The following is a 23,540-nucleotide window of genomic DNA, read 5'->3' as shown; positions in this document are numbered from 1 at the left end:
AAAAAGGACACTGGCAGGGAAGGGGTTAATTTTATTGGAGAGGGAGGGGTTAATGTATGCCTGGTGCTTACTAACGTGTGTGGGGGGAGGTGACTGAGTGACACAAGGACAGATCGCATGTTCAGCTATGATATCTGACCCTGCCTGTCACTTAGGAGATCTGCCCGCTTGTGTTTACACAAGCAGGCGAATCTCCACACTCGATTCCCCGACAATTGGGGAAGAGCAGCGGCGATCGCCACCGCTCCTCCCCTGGCCCGACTCCCGCTGTGACTGAATACAGCGGGAGCGGGCCTCCGGCAGTGCGCGCGTGCCGCCGAGAAAGGGGAGTGTCTGGCGACGTAGGTCTACGTCGCCAGACGATAACGAACCACTTTGCCGCAGTAGAGCTCTAGTGAGCAGACGGCAAGTGGTTAATTATATGCTGTGATTATAGAGGATTACACTCCTGCTTTATTGAGGAGTGATGGTTTATTCTTTGTTGGGGGATGATTGGAATATTTGCATTCCCCCCCCCTCCCCTACATTTATACCGAGGTGTAGCTTGAGCCTGTTATTTTTTTCTCTGGTTATATACATGTTCCAAAGATGCTGCAATCATGGATGCATGAAGGTAAAAAAACCTTGAGCCTTTACAGCCACTTTAACACCGGGGGCACAGCCAATGACTGATCACTGTACTGGCCGCTGCGACCAATTACAGCAGGTCACATGACCATTGTAAACAATGATGGCTTCCTTTCATGCCATCCATTGTATACAATTGTGTTGCTAGCAGTGATTGGTCACATGTGATCATGTGGTACAGACAGGGCCAATCACAACCCATTTGTACCATGTGATTAGCGTTGACCAATCACAGATAATCACAACAAAAGACACTGAATTAATTTGTTTCATTCAATAAAAATCCTAATATGTTAAAAAAAGTATATATATATATAATATATATCCTGATCACTTCCCCAGAGTAGTACAGAGTAGCATTGCTCTGGTCACAGTGTGTTTGAAAATAAAAAAATGTGCAAAAAATAAAATAATTTTTTTTTTGTAAATGTTATTATTTATTTATTTATTTTTGACATACCGTCAGCAGTCAGTGTTCCAGATCACTGCCACACCAGTTATATGATAACGCTGTACTGCCTCTTACTAAATACCTTGGACTGTCCACCTTCCAATAAGGGGTTTGTAATTTGTGGGATATTTGTACTGTCTTGCCATTTTCATGCCTCAAGAAATGAGATTTCAGTACATCAGTATTGATCTATTTTTTAGATATATACCATAGTTTGAGGACTCTCTAACTTTCCTACAAACTAAATAATATACACAGATTTGGATTATTTTCACCAAAGAAATGTACCAGAATACATTTTGACCCAAATTTATTAAGAGATTATTCATTTTAAAACCGAAACGAAAAAAAAAATTGTTTTCTCTTTTCTTCAAAATTTTCTGTCTTTTTTTTGTTTACCAAAAAAATAAAAAAAACCCCAGTGGTGATTACATACCAGCAAAAGAAAGCTTTATTTGTGGGAAAAAAATAATTATAGGTACAGTGTAGCATGACCGCGCAATTGTCATTCAAAGTGTGACAGCGGTAAAAGCTAAAAATTGGCCTGGACTGGAAGGGGGTAAAAGTGCCCAGTATTGAGGTCTGCATGTGAATCTGCATGTGGGCTTTTATTTATGAGAGATGCCACATGTTTTAGGACTCATTCACTATAGTCCAGGCCACTGCAGTGCCTTAACCACTTCAGCCCCGGAAGATTTGGCTGCTCAAAGACCAGGCCCTATTATGCGATTTGGCACTGCTTGACTTAAACGGACAATTGCGCGGTCGTGCGAAGTTGTACCCAAATTAAATTGACGTCCTTTTTTTCCCACAAACAGAGTTTTCTTTTGGTGGTATTTGATCATCTGTGTGATTTTTTATTTTTTGCGCTATAAACAAAAAAAGAGCGACTATTTAAAAAAAAAAAAAATAACAATATTTTTCACATTTTTTTAATATAAAATTCTCAAAAAAAATGTAAAAATCAAAATTTTTTAACATTTTAGGCCAATTTGTTTTCTGTTACATATTTTTGGCAAAAAAAAAAAAATCGCAATAAGCGTATTTTGATTGGTTTGCGCAAAAGTTATTGCGTTTACTAACTACGGGAAAGATTTATGTCATTTTTGTTTTTTTTTAAACTAGTAATGGCGGCGATCTGCAAATTTTTTTTTTGCAGGACTGCGACATTGCAGCAGACAGATCGGACCCCTAACTGCCATTTTTGACACTTTTGGGGGTACCAGTGACATTACTACAGTAATCAGTGCTATAAATATGCACTGTTACTGTAAAAATGACACTGGCAGGGAAGGGGTTAAGTGTGTCCTTAGGGGCGTTATGCTAACTGTTAGGGGGCGTGGCTAGTATATAGCACTATTTAGCAGGATCGCATAGCCTCTGTGCCTACTTCAGTGAGAATGACAGACAGCTGTGTTTACATCAGCCGTCTGTCTTTCTCCCTCTCCTGTGGGAGATTGCGAGTGGCCGGCGGCCATTGGAGCCGCCGGTCACACGCACTGGCTAGGCAGGGAACGAGCGCGGACGGGAGCGCTCCTCCGGCAGCTCGCACTCGTCCCCTACAGGCTCTTTGGCAAGCGACGTAGTACTACGTCACTTTGCCTGTAAGCAGCTGCGTGCCGCAGTAAATGTACAGGAGATGGTCAGCAAGTGGTTACATTGAAATTAAAGGCAATATAGAAAAAAATAGAAAAGTATGTAGGACTTTAAAGGTAGCCACCATAAATCCCAATACTAGTACTCAGACATATTAAAAGTAGAAAATGTATTACAACATAATAAAATTGTTTAAAAACAATAAATGAAAAGTATATAGGTAAGTGCTGTGTAACATCTTATAGCACAAGAATCTGAAACATGCCCAATATATGCCAGGATCTGACGAGTAGATGACACAGATCGGCGACAATATCACGTGTCCAGGCTGAACAAAATTCTAGTGCGCCAAATGCCAATGGATCACTACGCGTTTTGCTTATATCTTCCTCAGGAGGTCCTATTAACATAAAGCACCCAAAACGGCGGAGTGGAAGGAGGTCACCCATAAAAGCAGCTCCCGAGGGGAACGTACACCAGGCACTAAACAGCCATAACCTAGAAGTCCTGCCCAAGGGCTACACAATCATCACATGAAGTAGGGCCTTCATAACAAAGGAAAGTCTCCAAAGGACATATAAGGTATCCGCAAAGTTATTATATAGAAATAACACTTAGGATAATGGCTACCAATAGGTAAATGTCTTCCAACTTCCCACATAGGGAGAGGGATGATTGTGGCAACAAAGCTGTCCCTACATTCGGAGGGTCCACCATACAGCGACTTCCCTCTTATCCAGGAGTCTCAGCTCGTAATCCACGCTGTGAGATATCCCCTCCAAAAAGGGAGATTCCGGAAAGGACATATACGATATACTTTTCATGTATTGTTTTTAAACAATTTTATTATGTTGTAATACATTTTCTACTTTTAATATAAGTCTGAGTACTGTTTTTTTTCCGCATAGGATTTATGGTGGTTACCTTTAAAGTCTTACATACTTATCTATTTTTTTCCTACATTTATTTATGGATGTGGTGCCACATGATACTGAGTCACGTCTCAATATTGTATATGCAATGTAGAACAAAAAACAAGCAGGCAAACGATCATCGAAGAGACATGCAATTTATGTTCTGAAATAAAATAAACCTACTTACCTGCTTGCAGTTTTTGCAATTCATACTGAGCTGCACTTGCACAGCTCATTTTACGTTGCCAGCACAGCCCCTGTGTGCTGGGATGACTGACTGACCCCTCAGGAGTTATATCACCCCACCCCAGTCAATGTAGGTGGCCAAAGACTGGACCCTGGAAGGAGCCTGGGAGAAAATAACAGCGAGGGACCCTTTATGGGCTTCAGATCGTTGGAGAGGAGGTAAGTATGGTGACTTTGATTCCCCTTTAAATGCACATCTTAACAAGCATTGCACTAAGGCAGCACATTCATTTGAATGGGCTGCCTAATGGACCACAACAGGCCAATAATCCTGCAGAAACTGTGCTTATGGCAGGGCTCGACAAATCCCAGGCGCCTGGTCACCATTGCGTTTAGAAAATGGATCCTGGCGCCTTGGCTTTTGTCATCAAATTCACTGTTGGTCTGAATCATTAGAGGAGCGCAGTCTGCCAAAGGCACTAACAGCTGCAGCTCTCCGAGAGTTACAGTGGGTACGGAAAGTATTCAGACCCCCTTAAATTTTTCACTCTTGTTATATTGCAGCCATTTGCTAAAATCATTTAAGTTCATTCTTCTTCCTCATGAATGTACACATAGCGCCCCATACTGACAGAAAAACACAGAATTGTTGACATTGTTGCAGATTTATTAAAAAAGAAAAACTGAAATATCACATGGTCCTAAGTATTCAGACCCTTTGCTGTGACACTCATATATTTAACTCAGGTGCTTTCCATTTCTTCTGATCATCCTTGAGATGGTTCTACACCTTTATTTGAGTCCAGCTGTGTTTGATTATACTGATTGGACTTGATTAGGAAAGCCACACACCTGTCTATATATGTGTATAAGACCTTCCAGATCACAATGCATGTCAGAGCAAATGAGAATCATGAGGTCAAAGGAACTGCCTGAAGAGCTCAGAGACAGAATTGTGGCAAGGCACAGATCTGGCCAAGGTTACAAAAAGATTTCTGCTGCACTTAAGGTTCCTAAGAGCACAGTGGCCTCCATTATCCTCAAATGGAAGACGTTTGGGATGACCAGAACCTGGCTTATGGTTTGTTTTTCATAGATCATGTGACTCAAAACAACTTCAAAGAATTTCAACGGGGAGGTGGGTTTTTGGTGTATTTTTTTTAACCACTTTTCCACCGGAGGATTTTGCTGTCTTACGTCCAGGCCACTTTTTGGGATTCGGCACTGTGCGATTTAACTGACAATTGCGCGGTCGTGCGACGTTGTACTCAAACAAAATTTATGTCCTTTTTTCCCACAAACAGAGCTTTCTTTTGGTGGTATTTGATCACCTGTGCGATTTTTACTTTTTGCGCTATAAACAAAAAAATAGCGACAATTTTGAAAAAATAACAATATTTTTCAAATTTTTTTTATATGAAATTCCCCCCCAAAAAAAATTTAAAAATCAATTTTTTTTTACATTTTTTACCAATTTGTTTTCTGCTACCTATGTTTGGTAAAAAAAATCACAATAAGCGTATTTTGATTGATTTGCGCAAAAGTTATTGCGTTTACTAACTAATGGAAAGATTTCTGTCATTTTTGGTGTTTTTTTTTTTAACGCGTAATGGCGGCGAATTGCTTTTTTTTTTTTTTTTTTTTTTTGCTGGACTGCGACATTGTGGCGGACAGATCAGACCCTTGACTGACATTTTTGACACACTTGGGGGTACCAGTGACATTACTACAGTAATCAGTGCAATACATATGCACTGTTACTGTAAAAATGACACTGGCAGGGAAGGGGTTAATTTTATTGGAGAGGGAGGGGTTAATGTAGGCCTGGTGCTTACTAACGTGTGGGGGGAGGTGACTGAGTGACACAAGGACAGATCGCATGTTCAGCTATGCTGAACCCTGCAATCTGTCACTGTCTGTCACTTAGGAGATCCGCCCGCTTTGTTTACACAATCGGGCGGATCTCCAAACTCTATTCCCCGACGATCGGAGAAGAGCAGTGGCGATCGCCGCCGCTCCTCCCCTGGCCTGACTCCCGCTGTGAATGAATACAGCGGGAGTGAGCGCCGCCCACAAGGGGAGGAGTCCAGCGACGTAGGTAACTAACCACTTTGCCGCAGTAGAGCTTGAGTGAGCGGTCGGCAAGTGGTTAACTGACCAAAAAATGCAGCAAGCAGAATTTTTAACACCACAAAAGTTTTTAATAGAGTGGAGAACGATTAGAATGCTTGTCAGTTTTTTTGCTATCGGTGCTCCCATTAAGGAGATTCACAATCTCTGTTTTTCTTCTTTATAATTATTGTTGAAAGTAAAAGAAAATCACAAATTTTGGGTTGTCCCCAGAAAAGTAATAGAGGGGAAATCTTCCAATGGGGACACTAGATCTTGGGCCCTGGGAATCCCCAGGAATTTCCCTTAATTTGCAGGGATTTCCTCTCACTTCTTGTTTGGCTGTTGGACAGGAAGTGGAGGAAAATCTCTGCATTGGGACACAGATGGCAAAAAAAAATTCTAGCAGGGGTCGTAACCAATCCCTTGCTCTATCCAAAATGAAAAAAGCTTTGCATATAGTTCTACTTTTGGTATCATGTACACGGGATGTTTGAAAACCTCTCCTGAACACTGGAACTTGACAGCTAGTAACCGACGGTTAAAAACGCCAGCTTTGCCGTGTTTACACGCCACGTTTTTGCGTGTTTAGCGTTTGCATTTCGAAGAGTTTTTACATTGTAAAATGGTCAGAAATGTATCCCCATTGAAAACACCTGTGAACGAAACGCTTATAAACACGGGTTTGCACGCTGTTACAAGCATTTGGCGTTTCAAATGCCAATAAACTTCCGTCTGAATGCATTTTTTTGCGTAAAAAAAAATGCCACTAAACTCAACTGCCTCTAAATGACTATAAGCTACTCGGTGTACATGGACAGATAAGATAACCTATAGGACAGTTCAGGGGCTGCTGTTGGGCTAAACGTCTGTTTATCAGCAGCAGTGTGCATTGAGGCCTTAAGCAGTAAACAATGATTTGTTGAATCTCTCTTTATATTAACTCCCTGCATCCTGAGCCAGTCTGGGCTTGAATACTTTGCACAAGGGATTAGTATAGGGACGTGCTTACAGAAGGGGAGAACACCGGGATAACGGGGTGCTGAGGCTCCCTCATTGTCCAGTCTGCAATCCACAGTAGAGGGATGCAGAATTTCTTCACCTTTTTTTGTTTTTTGTAGTAGCAATACGCTCCAGTAAGTACCATTATCATGGTTTAGACTTTGAAAGTATGTTCAGCTCTGCACTTATTGGATGTTTGCAGGGTTAGGGGTAAGATATTTATCTGCCCTATAAATGAGGTCAATTCTGCTTACGAGCAGAGACTTTTAAGAGGCCAGGTGATTGGTGCCATCTTTGAGGTTAAAACAAATGAGCATGTCTCAGAAGTGTTGGGAGTCAGCTTTTAATTGCGTTTGCTACCTTATTCTGAGGATTGGCTCTGACCTATTTTTAATTTTTTAATCATTAAGTAATTAAAGCAGAGTTCCACCCAAAAAATTGAACTTCCGCTTTAAGGCCTCCTGACTCCCTGACATGCCACATTCAGCATGTCATTGTTTTTGGTGGGTAGCGGGCACCTAGATTTGACAGGTATGCGCTCCTACTTCCACTCGGACTTCCTAGGCGGCTTGAGGGGAAGTACTCCTCTCCCCCTCCCTCCCTGTCACAGGTGCCAGAAGATTGCCCGCCCACTTAGGATGTGCGCACCCGGCTTTGAAGCCGCAAGCTGTCACAGACGGGTGCCACACTAGAGATGCCAGCACCGCTGGAAGAAGAGGGAGAGAACGGAGGCTCCCGCCAGCCGCATCGCTGTATCGTGGGACAGGTGAGTGTGTGCTTATTAGAAGTCAGCAGCTACACATTTTGTTATAGGCTTTAATAAACACAAAAACGGGTGGAACTCCGCCTTAAGAAATTTATTTATTATATGGTATCTTTTCATGTTCATTTAGTGAAATGGCAAATTAAAAGCTTTGGGATAATAGCTGAACTATATAAAATGATGATGAATTTGGAGCAGGTTTTTCCAGTCTGTGATGCGATCCTCCCAGCATTTTTATATTACTATTATCCAGAAATATATGTAGGTTATTGTGACTCAGGATGTGCTTCTTTGTAATAGACAGAGGATTGAGTGGTTAGTCAGGTTCTTACAAACCTCTGTCAATGTTGTTTGTGCAGATAAACCACATAGTATACTGTGTCAAAACGACCAGCTGCCGCACCAGCAAAAGCACGCTATAGGACTTCATTTTCTGTATACCAGAAAAAGCACGCTATAGGACTTCATTTTCTGTATACCAGAAAAAGCACGCTATAGGACTTCATTTTCTGTATACCAGAAAAAGCACGCTATAGGACTTCATTTTCTGTATACCAGAAAAAGCACGGCATAGGACTTCATTTTCTGTATACCAGAAAAAGCACGGCATAGGACTTCATTTTCTGTATACCAGAAAAAGCATGGCATAGGACTTCATTTTCTGTATACCAGCAAAAGCATGGCATAGGACTTCATTTTCTGTATACCAGAAAAAGCACGCTATAGGACTTCATTTTCTGTATACCAGAAAAAGCACGGCATAGGACTTCATTTTCTCTATACCAGCAAAAGCACGGCATAGGACTTCATTTTCTCTATACCAGAAAAAGCACGGCATAGGACTTCATTTTCTGTATACCAGCAAAAGCACGGCATAGGACTTCATTTTCTCTATACCAGAAAAAGCACGGCATAGGACTTCATTTTCTCTATACCAGAAAAAGCACGGCATAGGACTTCATTTTCTGTATACCAGAAAAAGCACGGCATAGGACTTCATTTTCTGTATACCAGCAAAAGCATGGCATAGGACTTCATTTTCTGTATACCAGCAAAAGCATGGCATAGGACTTCATTTTCTCTATACCAGAAAAAGCACGGCATAGGACTTCATTTTCTCTATACCAGAAAAAGCACGGCATAGGACTTCATTTTCTGTATACCAGAAAAAGCACGGCATAGGACTTCATTTTCTCTATACCAGAAAAAGCACGGCATAGGACTTCATTTTCTGTATACCAGAAAAAGCACGGCATAGGACTTCATTTTCTGTATACCAGAAAAAGCATGGCATAGGACTTCATTTTCTGTATACCAGAAAAAGCACGGCATAGGACTTCATTTTCTGTATACCAGAAAAAGCATGGCATAGGACTTCATTTTCTGTATACCAGAAAAAGCACGGCATAGGACTTCATTTTCTGTATACCAGCAAAAGCACGGCATAGGACTTCATTTTCTGTATACCAGCAAAAGCACGGCATAGGACTTCATTTTCTCTATACCAGAAAAAGCACGGCATAGGACTTCATTTTCTGTATATGTCTTTTTCAGGTCAAAGAATTGATGTGTGCATATGTTTTATTCTCCTTGCGCTGAAATGGAGAGCCTTTATACAGTGTACTTCTAAATAAAAGTTTGGTCAAGCCTGTTGCTTGAAGGGCCTACAATATTGAAATTGAGAGTATTTTGTTTAAAAATAGAAAAAAAAGGGAAGCAGAACTGGAGAAGTTTCCTGTAGCATTTGGTTGCCTTTTCACTTTTAAAACATTTATTTAACCTTTGTTTCAGTTTTTCTAAATTCTCTAAAATATATATAATAAATCTGCCTCCACCCCCCCCCCCCCCCCCCACACACACACACACAAAATGGCTGCTGGCAAAAGATACATGATAATACAAGTATGTGACAGATATATAAGGTATATATATATATATACACACACACACAGTATCTCACAAAGGTAAGTACACCCCTCACATTTTGTAATTATTTTATTATACCTTTTCATGTGACAACACTTGAGAAGTTACACTTTGCTACAATGTAAAGTAGTGAGTGTACAGCTTGTATAACAGTGTAAATTTGCTGTCCCCTCAAAATAACTCAACACACACAGCCATTAATGTCTAAACCTCTGGCAACAAAAGTGAGTACACCCCTAAGTGAAAATGTCCACATTGGGCCCAAAGTGTCAATATTTTGTGTGCCCACCATTATTTTCCAGCACTGCCTTAACCCTCTTGGGCATGAAGCTCACCAGATCTTCACAGGTTGCCAATGGAGTCCTCGTCCACTCCTCTGTGATGATATCATGGAGCTGGTGGGTGTTAGAGACCTTGCGCTCCTCCACCCTCTGTTTAAAGGATGCCCCATAGATGCTCAATAGGGTTTAGGTCTGGAGACATGCTTGGCCAGTCCATCACCTTTACCCTCAGCTTCTGTAGCAAGGCAGTGGTCGTCTTGGAGGTGTGTTTGAGGTTATTATCATGTTGGAATACTGCCCTGCAGCCCAGTCTCCAAAGGGAGGGGATCATGCTCTGCTTCAGCATGTCACAGTACATGTTGGCATTCATGGTTCCCTCAATGAACTGTAGCTCCCCAGTGCTGGCAGCACTCATGCAGCCCCAGACCATGACACTCCCACCACCATGCTTGACTGTAGGCAAGACACACTTGTCTTTATACTCTTCACCTGGTTGCCGCCACACACGCTTGACACCATCTGAACCAAATACATTTATTTTATAAAACAAAAGAGGAGCAGTCAAAAAGCCAGCAAAATACACTCCTATGAATGCTGCTGCTCACCACGAGACAGCAAATTGGATCCACCTGGCATCATCCGCATTGCTGCTGCCACCTTTGCCTCTTCTTCCACATTTAGCATCTTCTGTCCTCTATCATTGGCTGGCCACTGAAAATGTAGCCTATGTGCGTTGGCATTATGTTATTCATGGCGTTGCTCCTTTCATGGTATTTGTGCTGGGAGTGTACACTGCACTTTGCATGTGCCACAGGCAATGTACAAGTGTGGCATCCGAACATTCACTGATTGAATAATTGAACTTATTTTTGTTTGTTTTTTCTTTATAGCTCTGCATATGACACCAAAACAAGACAAAAGGTAGCAGTGAAAAAATTGTCCAGGCCCTTTCAGTCACTGGTCCATGCACGGCGGACATATCGGGAGCTGCGTTTACTTAAACACATGAAGCATGAAAATGTAAGTAGTGGCTTTTTTTTTTGCATGAAACACACTAATTAAAATCAGTGTTGTGCCACAATACACAGAAAAAAACAGTTTATCAGATAGTGTGACCCGCTTTAAAGAGGCTCCATGCTGATATTCGGTTCTTTGCTGTCACTTCTTATGAGCATTTTATATTTAATGAAAAGTCAAAATTTTGCTAGCAGCAAGACAGTGGTATAAAAAAATCTTGCTGTCTTGTGAGTGTTTGGACTCAGGAATGATTTATTCTGAAGGCACATCCATTTAATGAGGAGAATGTGGCCTTTTACTCTATCAGATAAGTCTGGTACTGCTGGCAGGTTTGATTGTACCTGGGTGCTTTGCACAGTGTTATCTTCTTTGGGAACAAAGATTGCCACTCAAACATTGTTCTTCTAAACTCTGGAAGGAATGTGCTCGTCTAACCATGGGGAAGCATTGACAGAATAGGAAAATACACTTTAACCACTTTACCACTGGAGGATTTTGCTGTCTTACGTCTGGGCCACTTTTTGCGATTGGGCGCTGTACGACTTTAACTGACAATTACGCGGTCGTGCGTCGCCGTACCCAAACTAAATTTACGTCCTTTTTTTCCCACAAACAGAGCTTTGATGGTATTTGATCACCTGTGCGATTTTTACTTTTTGCGCTATAAACAAAAAAAGAGCGTTTATTTTGAAAAAATAACAATATTTTTAACATTTTTTTATATGAAATTCCCCCCTAAAAAAATGTAAAAATCTAAATTTTTTTTAATTTTTGGCCAATTTGTTTTCTGCTACCTATGTTCGGTAAAAAAATCACAATAAGCATATTTTGATTGGTTTGCGCAAAAGTTATTGCGTTTACTATCTAAGGGAAAGATTTCTGTCATTTTTGGTGTTTTTTTAACGCGTAATGGCGGCGATCTGCGATTTTTTTTTTTTGCGGGACTGCAACATTGCGGCGGACAGATCGGACCCTTGACTGACATTTTTGACACTTTTGGGGGTACCAGTGACATTACTGCAGTAATCAGTGCTATATATATGCACTGTTACTGTTAAAATGACACTGGCAGGGAAGGGGTTAATTTTATTGGAGAGGTAGGGGTTAATGTATGCCTGGTGCTTACTAACGTGTGGGGGGGGGGAGGTGACTGAGTGACACAAGGACAGATCGCATGTTCAGCTATGCTGAACACTGCAATCTGTCACTCCTTGTCACTGAGGAGATCCGCCCGCTTTGTTTACACAAGCGGGCGGATCTCCAAACTAGATTCCCCGATCATCGCCGATCCTTCCCTGGCCCGACTCCCGCTGTGACTGAAAACAGCGGGAGCGAGCCTCCGGCGGCGCGCGCGCGCCGCCCTCAAGGGGCGGAGTCCAGCGACGTAGGTCTAGATCGCTGGACGATAACGAGCCACATTGCCGCAGTAGCAGCAATGTGAGCAGACGGCAAGTGGTAAAAGAAAAGTGCAGTTAAGTTTAAATTTCCTAATGCAAAAGTGATACAAGACAAATCCTAATTGGTGATGGTGATTACTGGTCTTTGCTTTTTAGCTGACTTCACCTCTTTTAAAGCATGCTGAGGTACATGTATCCAGGGCTGTAGATAAGGCGGTACCCCCAGTCCTCCTGTATGGGGCCCAGGCACCAGGGTGAATCGGATGTGGGCAGAGAGGGAGATCAGCAATTACTGGAACTGATCCCCTGTATGGCTCTCTCTGCAGCAGCTGAAAGCTGGCATCTTCTTCTCTCCCTCCTACTGGCTTTCAGATTCTGCAGAGGGAGCCATACAGGAGATCGGTTCCAGTAATTGCCCCCCTGCTTCGCTGATCACCTTCCCTCCCTGTGTTCCATACATTTCCTACTCTCCAGAGTCAAAAGCAGTTTTAGTGCAGTCAGTAACGCAAGCCGTGGCCACAAACCATAATGGCGCTTTTGAAGATGACGTTGCCCCAGAATGTGTTCAGAGCTTTCTGTAAAGCAAGAGCCTTTATAAATGCTCTGACTATATTGCCTCAGTCTCACTGCTGACATTGTGTTTATGCCTTATTTACTAGCATAATGTAGTCCACGATTTCATTGATCTTGAGTTTGAATGCTATTTAATTAGCTTGCAAACACATTTTTGCAAATAATTGTGCTGAGAACAAAGAGAAAGGTATCTTGATGACTGCTCCATTAAAAGTGTCACCAGTGTACACACCTGCAAGTAAGAACCATTATTGTGTGCTTATTTGTTGAATGAAGAACTTGTGGGGTAATGGATATACTTAATTTTATGATTTGATTAGACTTCACAATAAAAAGTTAAAGTGCCAATCTGGGCTTATGGTAATGATTTAATATAAGCTAAAAGTTTCACAGTTTATACTAGAACTTCACAGAAAGATTGTTTTTTTTATATGGGTTTACCAAACTACAGAAATGTGTAGTATTTCCGTGGGACCAATTCCCGTTGAATGTTTACCCACTGTTTAATCACAATCACAAAAAGATTGTGATTCACTATTGTGAACACTAACTTTCTTTACATTTTACAAGAACTCTGAAAGCGTTGGTTCCTGTATATGCTGCCCCTCCTATCCAAGTGTAAAACAGAATGTGACAAGGAGACGGCACGGGCATGGGGTGGGGTTGCCATTGCGACCCCTGATGCTTCACCAGTGGTTGGGGTGTTTGGTAAAACACGTCTTTAACTATGGGGTTTTACCACCCCCCAAACTACATATGTATCCAAGCCCTTACTGCCCTGAGCCCCCTATAAAGCTGCTTTCACACTGATGTGCTGCCGTTTACCCTCACAGTGGGTGCAGCACAGTGCACCTGTGGCTTTCCTGCAGGCTAGCTGCGCTTTGCCATAGACTTCTATTTTAACTTGTGGGTGTTATGCACTTTCTGAAAGTACAGCAAACCTGCAGGATATAATAGAAGTCTATAGTTTAGTGGGCTAACCCACAGGAAAGCTGCAGGTGCACTGCGTTACACCTGCGGATAAGTGTGAAAGCAGCCTAATAGTTGTAAACCCTTTTATAGGTGCTAATATGCCCATTGCAAAAGTGAAGTGTATGTTTTGATTAATACACTTTCCTCTTCCAGCTTGGGCTGGAATCGCTTTCCAGGCTGCTAGAAAGGTCCCAGGTGAAGTGCCCTTGGCATCACTCTGTCTGGGACAGGAGCTGACGCTACAGAGAAAGCATTGGCTTCTGCGGCTCCTGCTCCCTTCACCACCACCTGCTTCCTCCAATGCTGGGGCCAGCCCTGTGCACTCTGATGCTCTGGGAGGGTGGGTCGGCAACCTGTCGATCACAATCTCGGCCCCCATGTGCATGTGCTTCCCTGATTTGAGGTCCAGGGCCACATCAGAGGGCTCCACAAGCCACAGGTTGAGCACCCCTGATTTAGAGACTTAAAAAAAAAAAAAAATCCCAAAGCTGCGTTTGGAGAGGATCTTATGAGCATAATTTTACGCACGTAATAAATGTGTGCACATGCACATACATTTATTCCAGTGTCCAGAAAACATTACAGAAAACATTACATTAAACTCATTCTACTGGCCAGCATATTAAACACACGTAATTATGCACCAGAACAAGCATTTACATTTGATTGCCATCTCCTGGCAGATAGATCCGGTTTCATAGGAGTATTCTAATATGACCGTGTGCACGAGGCCTAATGATTTGTGTATGAATCACTTTATGTTCATAAACTGGAGTAGAATAAGTAGAATTCTCACAGGTTTATCTAAATGTTTTGTTACCAATCAGCCACAAACAAATGAAATACACACGTTTGTGTGTATATATACAGTCATGGCTAAAAGTTTTGAGAATTACACAAATACTCATTTTCACAAAGTCTGTTGGCTCAGGTTTTATGATGGCAATTTGCATATACTCCACAATATATTGAAGAGTTATCAGATGAATTGCAATTTTCTCTTTCGTTCATTGACTGACACATCTCCTGATCGTCTTAACAGTTGGGGTATACTGCCCCCTACAGGAGTAGGACACTAGGCAGAAAAATGTCTGGCTATGCCTTTGGGCAGTCCCAGGGGGTATACTCCCTCTCTCTGCTATAGGTACTCTTTTTTTTTTTTTTTTTTTTTTTTTTTTTTTACTTTTTTTTTGCCTAGTCAGGAGTAAGGACCTAGTTCCTTGCTGGGATCTCTGGTTCACGCAATTTTTTCTTTTTAGATAGAATTTTTTCCTGTGAGATCTACAATCAACTGCCGGACTAGGTGACGGGCTGGATAATCTAGATCCAGTGGTCAACCCAGTCTGGCCAACAAGCGCGCGCAGACCTAAGCTCCGCACTTGGTTGGCCACAACATAGCCCCACCAGACAGGGGCTGCCCTGTGAGTTAAACGCCTCGCAAGGTTGCATACGACCGGGTCTCAGCCCGAGTGGCAGCGTTCCTCCTGGCCAACAGCCCCCCTATTTAGATGGAGAGGAGGTTCTGTCTGTAGTGGTGCCCGCTTGGTTCTTGTTATGGTAAGTAACTGTGCCTCCTCTCCCCTTGGAGGGTTTTGTGGTAGACGTGGGCCTCTCCATGGGACAGTCGGACCCCTGGATTCCCTTCATTCCCGTTAGGCACCCCCCTCATTGGTCTGGTGGTCCCTGTGGGCCATCTCACCCCACATCTACCCCCCCCTCTCTGGGGCTGTGGGTTGGCCTGGTCCTCTGCCTAGGGTGCCGCCATTTGCTTGTAGCCTGTGTGCTTAATGCACTGCGGCCATGTTTGTGTAGTTCGGTGGCCATTTTGGGTGCAGAAGTTCTGAATGGAGTTCGATCACACAGTGGTGGCTTCCCTGCATCAGGGGGATTTTTCATACCTCCGTCAACATCAAGGACGCTTATCTTCACTTTCCAATATATGTCCGTCTCCAGTGCTTCCTCCGCTTTGCCGTGAGAGGGAAGCATTATCATTTTGTGGCATTACCCTTTGGTCTCGCCTCTGCTCCTCGGGTCTTCACGAAAGTGTTGGCCCCGGTGCTAGCGTTGTTACGCAATGGGGGATCGCAGTACTGGGCTACTTGGACGACCTCCTTCTGCGAGCAGAGTCTCCCACTGCTCTGGTGGAAAACCTGGAAATCACCATACAAGCTTGAGGGTGTTTGACTAGATTCTGAATTTTCAGAAGTCTGCTCTGGTTCCGTCCACAAAGCTGGACTATCTAGGTCTAACTTAGCCAGAGTGCTCCTTCCTCTGGACAAACTCCAGAAACTGTAGGCTGTAATTCGTCTCCTACTGTCCAGCAGATGGTAGTCCCCTCTAGACTTGCATGCGGGTGCTGGGCCGGATGGTGTCTACCTTCGAGGCGGTTCCGCTTGCACAGTTCCATACGAGGTCCCTGCAAGGGAGATTCTGGCCAAATGGGACAAAAACCTGCAGTCTCTGGACAATCAGATCCGACTGAGCCTGGGAACGAAAGAGTCCCGAATATGGTGGCTTTGTCTTCGGCGATTTGGCTGGGAAAATCCTTCCCCCATTTGTATTGGACAGTGGTCACCAGGAATGCCAGCCTGTCCAGCTGGGTAGGCGTCCTCAGCAAAATTTATGCTCAGTGGATCTGGACACTGGAAGAGTCCAGACTACCGATCAATGTCTTGGTACGCCGAGCGATCAGACTATGCCTGGAACATTAGACGGATCCTCTTTAGGGATGTCCAGTGCGCATTCAATTGGACAATGCCACGGCCGTGGCTTATGTCAATTACCAGGGGGGGCACAAGAAGTGTCCTGGCAGCTCTGGAGGTAGCAGGCATTCTAAGGTGGACAGAATGATTCGGTCCAGCCCTTTTCGCCGTACACATTCCCGGGGTGGAAAACTGGCAGGCAGATTACCTCAGTCGCCAGGCCTTGGACCAAGGAGAGTGGTCTCTTCACCCGGAGGTGTTTAATCAGTTGTCTCTCTGGTGGGGCATCTCCGAGGTGGATCTGTTGGCATCCCGGCTCAACAGAAAGGTGCAGAGACTTTTGGCTTGGTCACGGGATCCTCTGGCGGACGCCAAGGATGCACTGGAGGCCCCATGGGGTCAGTATTGTCTGATGTACCCTTTCCCTCCTCTCAAGCTTCTGCCAAGACTTCTATGCAGGATTGAGGCAGAAGGGATTCTGGTCATCTTAGTGAACCTGGACTGGCCTTTACAGGCTTGGTATGCCAATCTGATGTGGTTGGTCACTGACTTTCCTTGGAAGTTCCCTCTGAGGGAGTATCTGCTGTCCCAAGGACTAATCTTCCACCCTGCTTTACAGTCACTGGTTTTGACAGCTTGGCTGTTGAACGCCAGGTACTGATGGATAGAGGTTTGTCTGAGTCTGTGATTCCAACACTGTTAAAAGCTAGGAAATCTACTTCTAGGAAGATCTACCATCGTACATGGAAGACATACATTGCGTGGTGAGTGTCTCTTGGGGTTAATTCTCGCTCTTTTTTCGGTGGCTCGGATCTTAACCTTCCTTCAACTGGGGGTTGAGCAGAAACTGGCCTTGAGTACTATCAAGGGTCAGGTGTCAGCCTTAGCGGTCTTCTTTCAACTGCCCTTGGCCACATACTCCTTGGTGTATACTTTTCTTCAGGGAGATCGGCACTTGACCCCTTCAGTGCAGTCTCTGTTGCCGCCATGGGACCTCAATTTGGTGCTCTCAGTCCTCCAGAAGCCTCCTTCTGAGAATCTTTGGGAGATTCCCCTGCTTATGCTGTCCCAGAAGGTGGCCTTTTTGGTGGCTTTCACCTCTGCGTGCAGAGTGTCGGAATTGGCGGCGTTATCCTGTCCACCTTAGTAAGTGGTTCACAGTGATAAGATGGTTCCTCATCCCTGTTCGTCATTCCTTCCTCAGGTTGTCTCTGATTTTCATTTGAATAAAGACATTGTGTTGCCTTCCCTGTGTCCCAGGCCAAAACATCCAAAGGAAATTTGCATTCCTTGGATGTGGTCTGGGTGATTAGGGTGGACCTGGCAGCTACGGAGTCTTTTAGAAAATCAGACTCACTATGTGTGCTTATGGATGGGCCTCGGAAAGGGTTGTCCACTTCCTCTGCGACCATTTCCAGATGGATCAGACAGACAGTGATTCAGGCCTATTCCATCAAGGGTCAGGTTCCTCCTTTCCCTTTCAAGACGCATTCTACTCGGGCGCTCAGTGCCTCCTGGTCCTTCCGTCATCAGGCGTCAGTGACGTAGGTTTGCAAGGCAGCCACCTGGTCATCTGCACACTTTCACAAAGTTCTATAAAATGGATGCTTCCTTTGGCTGCACGGTTTTGTAGGCTGCTGTTAGAGGACCTGGTCCTTTTTAAGGGTGTATTGTTTTTTCAGGTGGGCTCCAGTTGTTTTGGTTGAGCTCCTGATTACCTGGTTGGCTATAGTTTAGCCTAGGGAATTTATTTTTGCTGTTCCCACCCCTCATGTTTAACACTGCTTTGGGACGTTCCAATGGTTAAGAAGATCAGGAGCTGTGTCTGTCAATGAACAAAAGAGAAAATGGGATTTTTGACTTACAAAAAAATCCATTTCTCTGATGTTCATTGATGGACACAGCATCCACCCCTACACAGCACCCGCCCCTCTGTGGAGTTGCAATTCTTCTGACACTGCTTGTACCAAAACTGAGTACATATAGCAGAGAGAGGGAGTATACCCCCTGGGACTGCCCATAGGCGTAGCCAGGCTTTTTTTATGCCTAGTGTCCTACTCCTGTAGGGGGCAATATAACCCAATGGTTAAGAAGATCAGGAGAATAGCAAAGAATATCAGAGAAATGGATTTTACGCTTCGTCAAAAATCCCATTATTTGCAGAGTCCCTCTTTGCCAAGAAAATTAACTTAATCCCATAAAAAAACATTTCCACTGCATTTGTGAAGAAGGCTTCCAGGCGCCCAAGAAATTCCAGCAAATGCCAGTACCGTCTCCTACTGTTAATTCAGCGGCGGGATCAGGGCACAACAAGTGCAGAGATTGGTCAGGAATGGCAGCAGGCAGGTGTGCGTGCATTCACAGTGAGGCAAAAGCTTTTGGAAGATGGCCTGGTTTCACTTCTCTGCAGGAAAAACAACAGAGACAGACTGATATTCTGCAAAAGGTACAGGGATTTGACTGCTGAAGACTGGGGTAAAGTAATTTTCTCTGATTAACCTAACCCCCCTTTCCGATTGTTTGGGGCATCCGAATAAAACCTTTTCCGGAAAAGAAAAGGTGAATGCTACCATCAGTCCTATGTCATGCCAACAGTAAAGCATCCTGAGACCATTCATGTGTGGGGTTGCTTCTCAGCCAAGGGAGTGGGCTCACTCAACAATTCTGCCTAAGAACACAGCCATTAAAAAAGAATGTTACCAAAACATCATCCGATAGCAACTTCTCCCAACCACCCAAGAACAGTTTGGTGACGAACAATGCCTTTTCCAGCATGATGGAGCACCTTGCCATAAGGCAAAATTGATAACTAAGTGGCTTGGGGAAAAAAACATCAAGATTTTGGGTCTATGGCCAGGAAACTCCCCAGACCTTAATCCCATTGAGAACTTGTGGTCAATCCCCCAGGCAGGTGAACAAAAAAATCCCCACAAATTCAAAGACAAACTCCAAGCATTGATTATGCAAGAATGGGTTGCCATCAGTCAGGCTGTGGCCCAGAAGTTGATTGACAGCATGCCAGGGTGAATTGCATAGGTCTTGAAAAAGAAGGGTCAACGCTGCAAATATTGACTCTTTGCATAAAAGTAATGTAATTGTCAATAAAAGCCTTTGACACTTATACAGTTTGTATTTATACTTCAGTATACCATAGTGACGTGACAAAAAGATCTGAAAACACTGAAGAGGCAGACTTTGTGAAAATTATTATTTGTGTCATTCTCAAAACCTTTGGCCACGACTGTAAATGCATTTAGTAAGCAGTTCCTTTTTTTTTTTTTTTCTTTTTTTATAAGCCCATACTACTGTCATGTTGTTTATTCCATATTCCGGTAAATAATAAGACAACACTTTTTACACAGTGAGAGCAGAAATGAACTCTTCATATTCATGGAATTTTACAGTTTTTAGGACAACGCAGATCGCAAAAAATGAAAAAGTTTTGACTTTAGTTTGGCTTTCAGGATGTGCCAAGGCCATTTATGGTACCTCCTTAAAAAAAATAAAAATTGTAATATCTTGTGAGATCCCTTTTCTTCTAAAAAAATAAAGCCCATTTACTGTTCGGCGCATTGTGTTTTTATTTCAGCAGTCAGCAAAGTCCACATATGGCAATAGTGAATATGCAGTAATTTTCCACTCTAGCAGATCTCCTGCTGTGCTGCTTTCCAGAGTTTCTCTACTGCAGGGGTGCTCAACCTTTTGAAGAGCAAGGACCACTTTAAGTGATTTGGTAACCGGTTGTGGGCCACAACCAAATATGGGGTTTTATAGTCCCCCTACACCACAAATGTAAACATTCCCTTACTGTCCTGAGCCCCCTATAAGGCTGCTTTCACACTGATGACTGTGGTTACCCTGCTAGTTAGCTGCTCTTTTCTATAGACTTCTATTGCATCTTGCGGGTGTTGTGCACTTTCTGAGAGCACACTAAACCCACAGGATATAATAGAAGCCTATGGCTCAGTGCAGCTAATCCGCAAGAAAGTCACAGGTGCACTTCGCTGGACCTGCTAATCAGTGTGATAGCAGCTTAACAACCCTTTTTTTTTTTATAAGTGTTAATATGTCAACTGCAAAAGTGTAGTGTATGCAGTGCTGTATTTTGGCCTAGGCCAACAAGGCCCAGGCCTAGGGCGGCATTTTGCAGGGGGGCAGCAAAAAAGCCACCTCCTTCCACCAGAGACTCTTTTGGCCACTGGTTGCTTGAGTCGCCTCTCTCCCCTCTCTCTCTCTCTCTCTCTCTCAGACCCCCCTCCTCTCTCTCTCTCCCCCTCTCTCTCTCTCACCCCTCCTTTCTCTCTCACCTCTCTCTCTCTCATACACCCCCTCTCTCTTTCTCTCTCACCCCCGTCTCTCTCAACCCCTCCTCTCTCACCCCCCCACTCTCACCCCCCTCTCTCTCATCCCATTTCTCTCTCCCTCCCCCTCACCCACCCCCTCTCTCTCTCTCTCCCTCCCTCACCCACCCCCTCTCTCTCATCCCCTTTCTCTCTCTCCCTCCCCCTCACCCACCCCCTCGCTCTCTCTCCCTCACCCACACCCCTCTCTCCCCCCCTATCTCTCTCTCCCCCCCTCACCCACCCCCTCTCTCTCACCCACTCTCTCTTTCATCCCCCCTCTCTCTCTCTCAACTCCCCCCTCACCCTCCCCCCTCTCTCTCTCTCTCCCTCCCTCACCCACCCCCCTCTCTCTCTCTCTCCCACCCCCTCTTACCCCCCCCCCCCCTCGTGAGATCTCAGGGGTTCATGCTGGGACTTGAAGTCCTTCAATTTTGGAGGGAGTCACATCCATTAAAAAGGAAGGAGTGGGACACATTTACATAGGAGTCAAAAGGGGGGCGCCCAATTTTAGTCTTGCCTAGGGCAGCACAAAACCAAAATACACCACTGAGTGTATGTATTGTTTAATACACTGACCTTTTTTCCTCTTTCAGCTTCTGCTGGCATTGCTTTCCAGGCTGCTAGAAAGGTCCTGGGTGAAGTGCACTTGGTATCACTCTGTCTGGGACAGAAGCCGGCGCTACAGAGGAAGCATCTGCTTATGCAACTCCTTTCATGGCCGACTCAATGCACTCTGATGCTCTGAGATGGCAGTTCAGCAACCCTTTCATCCCAATCTGGGCTTGCCAAACTGCCATCCTAGGGCATGAGGTAGCAGGCCATGGGTTGGGCACCCCTGCTCTACTGTGATGGTTTATGTCATACATAGGTTTTTTAATTGTTTGTACTGTGTTTTCGCATATAACCAGCTCGTGCTTGCACATCATCAAGCAACTTGCTATGGGGGCACCTGAGCCCAGCCACAGGTCTGTGTGTCCATTCAGACACAGAGCTGGGGCCCAGCCCCATCCCCTCTCTCTCCTTATTGGCTTACTGACTTTGACAGCAGTGGGAGCTAATGGCGCCCACTCCTGTGTCTTAGCCAATCAGGAGGGAGAGTCCCAGACAGCCGAGCCTCTTGTGCAGCATCGCTGGAATGAGATGGGGGGCTGCTGCACACAGAAGGTTTTTTATCCTAATGCAATAAGATGAAAAAACCTTCTGCCTTTAGAAACACTTTAACAGTTGAAAAATAATTTTAAGGAATAAAAAAAATAAAATTAAAGCTTAAAAAGTTTGCCATTTGTCCACCTATAACAGAAAGTCAGAGCAGGGTATTAGTTAAAGCAGTGTATCCAGTAAAAGCCTAGGTATGCAATGGGGTGATGGGGATCCTGGGGATGTATGCACAGTGCAAGGAATCATCATTTCACATTGGGTTAAAATATCTTGGCAGATTTTATTTATTTTTTTCTATCCCATTTTATCTTTCAAGCATAGGCAGATCCTTTTCTATTAAGCCCCTCAAAACTTTTATAACTCCTGGCTTAGGCTTGGTTCACACTAGCCCGACTCCAAAGTCGCGTGACTTTCAGTGCAACTTTGGAGTCCGTCTTTGATACGACTTTGATGTGTCTTTTTACACTCAGTGGCATTGAAATCATATCAAAGTCGGACCCAAGTAGTGCAGGAACCTTTTCTAAAATCAGACAGACTTATGTACTATCAGTTAAGACAGCTCTCATAGGGAAACATTGAATTTCACATGACATCTGACTTGGGGTCTCACAAGTCGGATCCTATATCGCATCAGTGTGAACCGAGCCTTAGGCCCAGCCCGGTTCACACTGGTGCGACAATCGCTCCAACTTTGAGAGCACATGTCGCATGACGTGTATAAGTCAATGATTCCCTATGAGAGCTGTCTTAACTGGTCTACCTTGTGTCCGTCCGACTTTGGAAAAGGTTTCTACACTACTTTGGTCTGACTTTGGTCCTATTTCAGCCCATTGAATATCATTCAAGTTGGATCAGCATCTTCACTGATCTGAGTTTGCATTTTGTTGGGTCCTAGGTTTTTAAAGCTCGCTGCTACTTCTGGGTAATATTTGTCAAGGCCGGCTCTATTTATAGGTAGGATGAGTCTATTGTGGTGCCGATGTTTTATACAAAATGTTTTCCCTAACCTATATAATGCTGATCCTCCAGGGGCTACAGTATAACCTGAGAATGGTATGTAAAATTTTCCCATTTCTGGGGTACCACAGTGAAATACTTTTTGCTTTTCTTATAGGTAATAGGTCTGCTGGATGTGTTTACTCCATCAATCTCAAATGAAACCTTTAATGAAGTGTAAGTATTCCATGTTAAATATTTTCAACCTAACTTTTTATTCATTCTGAGGAGAAAGGATTTCCAATGCATCAACATAGTTCTGTGCACATGACTGCTGGCTGCACTCATTACCTGATGGATACTACCAATCATGATAACACCTGCACTGTGATATTTATAATCTACTTGAAATTTTAGCCGTCATGTCTTACTGCACATAGGAATAACTCTAGGCTTTGTAAAGACATACATTGACTCTCTAAATCTTGCAAATAAGTTGTCTTATTGGGAAGAACCAGATTCGCAGGCCACTAATAATTGACCATCTGTAGTATGTTGCATAGATTACACTGGACAATAATGATTGT

General features: G+C 43.8%; 1 protein-coding gene across 1 annotated transcript in view; it reads left to right on the top strand.

Annotated features, from left to right (window-relative positions):
* The window catches only part of MAPK11 (mitogen-activated protein kinase 11), a 64,405-nt gene that overhangs the window by 14,239 nt on the left and 26,626 nt on the right, over positions 1 to 23,540 (top strand). The window contains exons 2-3 of the mRNA XM_082257093.1: positions 10,746 to 10,875; positions 23,132 to 23,190. Of these exons, the coding sequence (XP_082113219.1) occupies positions 10,746 to 10,875; positions 23,132 to 23,190 (189 nt within the window). The remainder of the gene's footprint in view (positions 1 to 10,745; positions 10,876 to 23,131; positions 23,191 to 23,540) is intronic.

This window comes from Pelophylax lessonae (assembly GCF_965119305.1).
Source record: "Pelophylax lessonae genome assembly, chromosome: 4".
Lineage (NCBI taxonomy): Eukaryota > Metazoa > Chordata > Amphibia > Anura > Ranidae > Pelophylax > Pelophylax lessonae.
The sequence above is the reverse complement of the archived record's forward strand: the minus strand, read 5'-3'. Positions and strand labels throughout refer to the sequence as shown.